Genomic DNA, 8,669 nt, shown 5'->3' on the forward strand with positions numbered 1-8,669 from the left:
CTTTTATAGAATGTACGAACAATTACTAGGAAAGACCATGCTTCTGGATATTAGAACAATGCCAGTTGCTACCAAGTTCTCTTACTCCTTATCTTGTCTCAGAAAAGGTTTCACAGGTGGCCCCTGCTTTGAGTGTATGAGAGGAAGTAGGTCAGTGTGAAGAGTGAGGTGAGAGCAAGGGAAATATGTAGGACTTTTGAAGGACTTGCTTACACTGTGAAATGGGGAACTCCTAGAGATTTAAAAAAAAGTTTTTTTAATGTTTTATTTCTGGGAGAGAGACAGCATGAGCAGGGGAGGTTCAAAGAGAGGAGATACAGAATCTGAAACAGGCTCTGGGCTCTGAGCTAGCTGTCAGCACAGAGCCCGACACGGGGCTCAAACCCAGAAACCGTGATATCATGACCTAAGTCAAAGTCGGACACTTAACCGACTGAGTCACCCAGGCGCCCCAAGATTTTTTTAAATTAATTTATTTACATACACTAAAGTTCACCCGTTTCTAGTGAGTTTCGGTGAGTGACCCAGTTTGATGAGTTTTGACAATTGTATACAGTTGTGTAATAATCCTAATTAAGATCTAGAACATTCTGTCATCCCTACTAAACAAAGGCTCCCTTTACCCCTTGGCAGTCCACCTGTTCCCCAGCCCCCAACCCCATCCGTGACCCTAGGCAACTGATCTGCGCTGTATCACTGTAATTGTGCTCTGTCTCCAATGCTTTTGAAATTCATCTGTATTGCATGCATCAGCAGTTATACCAGTGGATAGGCATTTGGGTTCGCTGTTAGAAATAAAGAGCTTAGAACATTCACATGGAAGTCTGTGTGGACATTTCTGTCAGGAGATTTAGAGCGGAGGAGTGACCTCTGACTATTTTCAAAAGCTTTTTATTTTGACAATTTCCAATTTATATAAAAATTACAGAAATAGTACACAGCTCCCGTAAACATTAGGAGTGTGCTGCCTTGACTCCTTGTCGCCCCTTAACACGATGGTGTGTATTTCATAAGTACAAGACACTCTGCTACGTAACTACTGTATGACCAGCAAAATCAGGATATCCCATTAATCCAGTATCCCATCTGATTCACATTTTGCTGATGTCCCCAAAATGACCCAACATTCCGATCCAGGATCATGTGGTAGGTAGTTGTGTTTCTTCAGTCTCGTGTCCGTTCCTCAGCCTATCGTTATCTTTTTATGATCTTAATTGTAGATAGAAATACCTATATGTCTGTGTCTGTGGCTAGATCTATACGATATTAAAAAGTGGATTTATGGGGGGCGCCTGAGAGGCTCAGTCAGTTAAGCATCCAACTTGGGCTCAGGTTATGATCTCGCAGTCTGTGAGTTCAAGCCCCACATCAAGTTCTGTGCTGACAGCTTGGAGACTGGAGCCTGCTTCGGATTCTGTGTCTCCCCCTCTCTCTGCCCCTCCCCCATTCATGCTCTGTCTCTCTCTGTCTCAATAACGAATAAACATTAAAAAAATAAAGTAAAAACAAATTTACAGTAGTACTTCTAATCGCAGTCCAGCAACTCCAAGTTTATTCTGGGCTTCCCTTTTTCCTTATTTGTACCTCTTTCTCTGCTCCAATTAACCTCAGTGCAGTTACTTATTTGCTTAAATCTCCCTGAATGTAGCCAAACTCTGGGAAGCAAGGCTTCAAGAAGAAAGAAGGAGGAGAAAAAAAGGGAGCCAACTATACTTTGAAGACGATTTGATCAAGCTGGGATCTTCTGACCCTCCTTCCCTTGCCATCTGTGGGAGTTGCCGGGAGCTTTGGAGAAAGTAGATGATGTGCCCAGCTAATGTGGTTTTTCTCAATTTCAATTTAACTTTCAACTTTGACTGCATATCCGAATCATCTGGGAAACATTTCCAAACGCCAATGCCTAATCTACACTGCATATCAATTAAATCCCAATCTCTAGGCATGAAACCCAGTCATCAATATTTTGAAGCGCCCTGAGTGATTCCGTTGTGAGCTAAGAACGAACAAAGCAGATTTCTACCTTTATGAAGTAGGTTGTAATGAATAGATCATTAGTTCAAATTGTATTTTTCAAAGGCAGCCTATTGATAAGAGGAAGATAGGGTGAAAAATGGAAAGTGTTGTAAGATGCACACATCTCCATTCTGAACGTTAAGTCTTAAAGTAGTTTTTGGTTATCAAGCAAACATTTTATCCCTTGGAAATATTGTAGCCAGCAAAGAGCTAATGAGGAATGTAAAGCCCTAGCTTAAAATCTGTGCTGTAATTGATTTGCCCTTGAGCAGTACTTCTCAAACTTTCATGTTCTTCCAAATCACTCGTGAGGCTTGTTAAACTGTACATTGATCTGGCAGGACTGGGGTGAGGTCCGAGGGGCCTTATAACATGATGCCGATGGTGCCAGCCTGGGGACCATGCTTTGGTGGCAAAACCCTGGAGTTGTACTACTAATTTAGTCAGTGAGTCTTAATTTTGGGGTGTTAACCTCTTGGGTTTTTTCTTTTTTTCTTTCTTTAGAGAGAGACAGAATGCGAGTGGGGGAGGGGCAGAGAGAGGGCCAGAGTGAGAATCGCAAGCAGGTTCCACACTGCCAGTGCAGAGCCCGACACGGGGCTCAAACCCACAAAACTGAGGTCATGACCTAGCAGAAACCAAGAGTCAGACGATTATCTGACTGAGACACCCAGGGGCCTCCTGAACCTCTTTTGAAATCTGATGAAACCTAAGGGCTTTCCCCAGGAAAAACGAAAATAAAAGCATACAGTTTCAGGGGGTCCATGCATTTATTCAATGAATACCTATTTTTGAGTACTAAGGATTTTTCTGGGTGCTAATGATAGAGCAATGGGCAAGATAGACAAGGTCTCTACCTCCTGGAGCTTTCATTGCAGGGTCTGGGGACAAAGCACCATCACGTAAATAGAAAAGGCATGTCAGGTAGCCGTAAGTGATGAGGGTGTACCACGGTCACCTGATGGACTGACTGGGTTGGAGGAAGGCAAGAATGGCTTTGTGAAACGGGTCTGTCTGAGGACACATCCTGTCCAGAGACCTGCATGCCAGTATGTGGAGGAAACCCTCCGGCAATAAGCTCAGGAGAGCCTGAAGTAGAAACGAGCTCAGCACTTTCAAAAGACAGAGCAGCAGGTATGTCAGGAACAGAGCGAGCAAGGGAGAGAGTGACAGGAGGTGACTTCAGGGGAGCAGAGGGCCCAGATCCTCCAGGGCCTTGTAGGTCACAGCGAAGAGGCTGCCTCCACCCTCTCCTCTGTCCAAGCATATTTTTGTAGACCTTAACGGAGCCAGCACCTCCATTTGAAGAACTCCAGATCGAAAACGAATTTAGGAACTAAATCAGAAGAATGTCATCTGGGAACGAAATGCTCAGAGAATACATCTGAAAATCCAGAGGGGGAAGGTGAGCATGCTCAGGACAGAGCACGTCTCTGGACGCCGGTGTCCGCAGTGCTTGAGCATGCCTCCAGGTACAACTGATTGCTGAGTTACTGTAAGTTTAACTTCCGGTCTGCGGGCAAAACTTTAATTTCCATCCCATCTCCACCTGCTAACAGAATGCTGGGACATCTGAGGCACGCCCAGGATGCGCTCAGAAGGGTCTTTTCTTCACTTCTCTAACCTTCAAATAGTCAATACTGCTTTGTGTTAGCATCAGCCTTAGCTTGCTAAATTGTTGAGATGGCTTGGTTGTGTCTTTATTCGTTTCCCTCTGCTTTGGGGGTGGCGGGTGGGGTTTGTACACAGTGCTGCAATCTGAGTTTGCACAGTCCCCATTTCTGTTAAGTGCTTCTTAAATGGTAATTGTCTTTTAACTCTCCTGTTGAGGGCTGGCTTGAGACTGTAACAGTCTGGAAAACAGCTGCCCGATCAGGATTAGGAAGATTTAATCAAAGCTTTCGTTTTCCCAGAGCCCCGATTAGGTCCCCAGATTATAGGAAGGAAAAGTGCCCAGGCAATCTGCTTTCGGAAATGATTTCTAATTCATTCTGTCCTTGAAGCGAAACAGGAAATGAAGACCATAAAAATCTCAATTCTGATTTGACCATGGACGAATGGAGACAGCTCTGGACACAGTCCTGCTGGGAAAGCATTAGAGAGGGTGGTGAAGACAGGGGACTCCGGACTTCACTGGGCCATGGTTGCTTCACCCGCAATGAAGATACTGAATTAAACGAGTTTCCAAATCTGGGCCAGCTGGAGAAAAGAGAGCCCCCTGAAAATAACACACACACACTCACACCCACCCCCGAATAAAACTCTTATTATACGATGAGTATTTTTGCTTTCCCGGTTTATTCCCCGATTTGTACAAAATTATTTTGCAAGTTGAATGCTTGTCCCTCATCTTTGGGGGAGGGAGGAGGATGTTCTGCTCTGAGATCTCATCATCAGCCAATTGGACAGGGCATCCTGATGGGGACCTCTATTCTAGAAACAATGGGGGGGGTGCACCTTATGAAAGAGATACCAGCCCCAAACACTATAAAAAGCAGCTACCTAAAGTCTGTCTCTCCTAATAGACAGTAAATCCTTGGGCCCAGTGCCTTTTTTATTCGCTGCTATGTCTCTAGTGCCAACAGTGCCTGGCACACAGTAGGTGCTCAGGAAATGGTTGTTGGGTAGATGGAGCTGTGTACTGGCACTTCAGCTCTGTAGCGCCCCTCTTTCTGTGGGAAAGATTCCCGGAAGCAGGGAGAAGGACCCTAAGGGAAACCTCTTGCTCTCTCCTTTCTCTATCCAGGAGCATTTTGAGACCGAATTTCAGAGACCTCAGAGAAGAAAAAAAAGACTGTTTCTTTCATTCCATCCCGCCTATCCCTTCCTTTCCCCTATCATAGGGCCTAGATGTGATAACAGCTCATGTGTTACAAACCATGTCTGCCCCAGGACTGACGAGACTTCCAAGAATCCTATCATGAATGATTTATAAACTCAAGCATCCTCAATTTATCTATTATATGATCCCAGGTGTTTACCTTATTTTTATTTTTTTAATTTTTATTCATTTTTGAGAAAGAGAGTAAGCAAGGGAAGGACAGAGAGACACACACACACAGAATCCAAAAGCAGGCTCCAGACTCTGAGCTGTCAGAGCCCAACAAGGGGCTCAAACCCACAAAAATGCAAGATCATAACCTGAGCCAAAGGCAGATGCTTAACCAACTGAGCCACCCAGGTGCCCCATAAAGGTATTTATTAGTTGGATTTGTTTCAATGAAAATTATGTGTACTAAGGATATAGATCTCACACTTTTGGCAGATTTCCTAGAGTCAATCCATCTTTGCTTGTAAGTTGAGAGAATAGGATACTTGAGCTAAAAAATTGTTTTAAATGATTTAAAATTCTCATAGTTCTTTCCACAATGCCCTGCTGGTGGGATATGCCACAGCTAAAGTGGCTTTACCAATGGTGGACCAGTTTTGGATATCATTTGTGTGTTAAAAAGGACACAGCTTTTGAGTCTCTTTGGAAAACCAGATGTGAAATAGCCCCTGGAGACCGGGAGATGTTATGAAAGCAGAGGAAGAACAGTGGACACCTTCCCATTGGCCAGGGGGACTTACCCAGATGTCTGGCTTCCACATAAAAGACAGGAACCACCGCAGTCAGTTTCCACGTCCAGTTAAAGAACAGATAGGAAAAACAGCAGAAAGGGAAGATGGCAAGACTATTATTACTTTCTCTCCCAGGTCTTGTGGCCATATGTGCTGTGGACGGAATATTTATGGACAGACTTGCTTCCAAGAAGCTCTGTGCAGATGACGAGTGTGTGTGTAAGGACTTTTCTTATGCCTTTCATTATCTTTCCATTATATAATTGGAAAAAAAAATCCACTAACAGCATAAAAATATAATAGGGCTGTAAATGAATCTTCTCGGACGTGTATGTTGTTAGCGTTGTTTCTCCTGATCTGTACCTTTGGTGAATTTACTTGGTTAAGATTCTGTTGGCTGTGGCTTTAATACCTTGGATAGATCACTCTTCTTAAACTAAACAGGAGCTATGAGCTGGGAGTTATTAGTCACTCTGATTTCCAAGTTTTCTGATAAGCTTGGCCTTTTTACTGTTATAAAACCCAGGAGACTGAAACCTAGTCATTGCAATGTTTTGTTTTGTTTTGTTTCTTCCAGATACTATTTCTCTGGCCAGAGCTCAAGAAGATTTCAATGCCCCGGACTGCAGGTTCATTAATGTTAAAGAAGGGCAGCAGATTTATATTTACTCAAAGCTGGTGAAAGAAAGTGGAGCTGGAGAATTTTGGGCTGGCAGTGTAAGATGAAATTCTTATAAATACACATACATCCTGACATACGTGGCTCTTAATTTTTTGTCTAGGACTTACCTTCAATGCACTGTAACTAGCTCTTTAGAACAATGGAGAGGTGGCAAAGGCAAGTGCAAAAATTCACCGATATTTGCTTTTATTGCATTTCAAAGAAACAAAGACAATTTTGTAACAAAACCAAGTGTAGGTTTATGTGATGTTTTGGCAAGAAGGTCTAGCTAACCACACAGGGCCTTGAACATCTCAAAGAGTTTGAAACTTACTCAAAATGTTTGAGCGTATTTGCTAAGTAAAACGCATGCGTGTTGGCAGTCAGTCTATGCTTCAATATTTTATTTTATTTTATTTTATTTTTTTATTTATTTCTAGGAGAGAGAGAGAGACAGCTTGAGCAGGGGAGGGTCAGAGAGAGAGGGAGACACAGACTCTGAAACAGGCTCCAGGCTCAGAGCTGGCAGTCAGCACAGAGCCCGACGCGGGGCTCGAACCCACGAACCGCGAGATCATGACCTAAGCGAAAGTCGGACGCTCAACCGACTAAGCCATCCAGGCTCCCTTATGCTTCAATATTTTAAAGGAAACCTTAACACCCGCTTCCATTCCAGAGAATCAGCTTTCTTCAGTGAAAATATGCAGGGGTGAGCCCCAGGGAGAGACGAGGCAGGGCTGACTTCCTGTTCCTCGTCTGCAGCCTCACAGATAGATTCTCAAGTCATGAACGATTACATCTTCAACTCACTCAAGTATCTGTACATTTGAATCTTTAACAACCGAGCAATGGTAGTCCTTTAAAATAAAAATGTCTATTTATTTTTTGCAAAATTTACTGACTTTGTTTATGGGCAGCTCACAAGATTGCATAAAATAAAAGTGGTAAGACCAGGCCACAGAAAAACAGATAAACGCTTTCTGGGGGTTGACTTAGTTGTTGTGAGTGAACTTCAAATTTGGGTCTGAGGCCCCACAGGACCCGAGAGTGAGAAGTGAGGCATTTATGTAACAAATGTGATGCCAGCGGGTTTCTAGAAGGACACTCACATTAGCTCTGCACTGTTACTTTTCTGGGCACTCAGGTGTATGGAGGTGACCAGGATGATGAGATGGGAACCGTAGGGTATTTCCCCAGCAGCTTGGTGGAGGAGGAACATGTTTACCAAGAAGCCACCAAGGAAGTACCCACCACGGTAAGTGTCTTAGGGCTCAGGGCGGGCCAGAGAAGGACTCAGATCTTGGGGTCATGCAGCCAGGTGGTAAACACATCATGTCCCTTACTAGATGTGTGGAACGATGCCCCTCCTTTCAACGAGGGCTTCCTTGAAATAGGGAGGTTTGGGAGAGCCTTTCCCCCATTCTCAGTGGTGAAAGAATAGTGAACTTTCTCCACCCACCCACCCCCTTTTGTTTTTAGATACAAATGGTCCTAGAAAGGAGTCCCTGTCACAAAGAAAGAAAATAAAATAGTATTAATGCACTCTTAACTGATGGTTACATTTATTTGCTAAAACACTTGGGCTAGGAAAAAATGAGCACCTGTATTTACTTGAATCAAAACATTCTGGGAAAAAAAAATCTTTGGATGGCTTATTTCTGTGGTAAATAGATTCTACTTAGACTTGAAAAAGAAATTATACTCTTTCCCATGCCTTGGGGTCTTGCAAACCCCAGAACAGAAATAAAAGATCCCTTTTGAGCTACTTTGCAGGATGGTTGTTGTGAAGAGATTCTCCTGGAGCTAATTGCTATGTGAAATAACTTCAAAACATTGCTAAACCCACACACCCGGCAAGGCTGGCCTGTCATCCCTTCTAACGTTGAGCTTGAAAGTGTCAACTAACCACAAATTTAAAGTGTATTTAAGAACCTTCATTTTAAGTAGTTTTTGACTTAAAGTGATAATTATGTTACACTCTTTGGGGCTCAACCTTATTCTAAATCTAAATTTTCCTTTGATAACCTATGATTTTAAAATAAACTACATCTGTTTTTTGGTCCTGTCTGCTCAGTTCAATCTTTGTTTGATTTTTGTTTGTTTGTTTTTGTTTTTTGTGTGTTTTGTTTGTTTGTTTTTGCTTTTTATTTCAGGATATTGACTTCTTCTGTGAGTAAGAAAGTAGACAACCTGCAAATAGAAAGAAAACACCAAAATAAGGACAGAAAAGCAAAATAACTTTTGTTTCAAGGCTTTGTTACCTTACAGGAGGACTGGGCCTTCGGGGCCAGTGGTCGGAGATGAAGGAAGGGGTTACAGTTTTCTGCGGGCCTGGTCTTCTCACCACCTGGGCCGGGGCGATGTTTGACTCAAGTGGGAGAACTGAAAGCAGAACTTATTTTGCGGCCTAGAGAATCTTTTCATATCCAGGGAT

At 43.1% G+C, this 8,669-nt stretch overlaps 1 protein-coding gene across 1 annotated transcript; it reads left to right on the forward strand.

The window, feature by feature from the left end:
* The first annotated feature begins 5,678 nt into the window (after window positions 1-5,678).
* On the forward strand, window positions 5,679-8,412 carry OTOR (otoraplin). The gene is made up of 4 exons (XM_039252108.1): window positions 5,679-5,793; window positions 6,152-6,291; window positions 7,380-7,490; window positions 8,389-8,412. The coding sequence occupies exons 1-4, from the start codon at window positions 5,679-5,681 to the stop codon at window positions 8,410-8,412; spliced, it is 390 nt and encodes a 129-aa protein (XP_039108039.1).
* The last annotated feature ends 257 nt before the right edge of the window (window positions 8,413-8,669 follow it).

This window comes from Hyaena hyaena, unplaced genomic scaffold (assembly GCF_003009895.1).
Source record: "Hyaena hyaena isolate Hyena2069 unplaced genomic scaffold, ASM300989v1 scaffold_411, whole genome shotgun sequence".
In the NCBI taxonomy this organism is placed as follows: Eukaryota; Metazoa; Chordata; class Mammalia; order Carnivora; family Hyaenidae; genus Hyaena; species Hyaena hyaena.

Excerpts from the sequence above, each read along its gene's own strand:
- OTOR (XM_039252108.1), top strand. The coding sequence starts at position 5,679 with ATGGCAAGACTATTATTACTTTCTCTCCCAGGTCTTGTGGCCATATGT. Across the intron at positions 6,292-7,379 it reads GAGAATTTTGGGCTGGCAGT|GTGTATGGAGGTGACCAGGA; the intron begins GTAAGATGAAAT and ends CTGGGCACTCAG. Across the intron at positions 7,491-8,388 it reads CCAAGGAAGTACCCACCACG|GATATTGACTTCTTCTGTGA; the intron begins GTAAGTGTCTTA and ends TTTTTATTTCAG.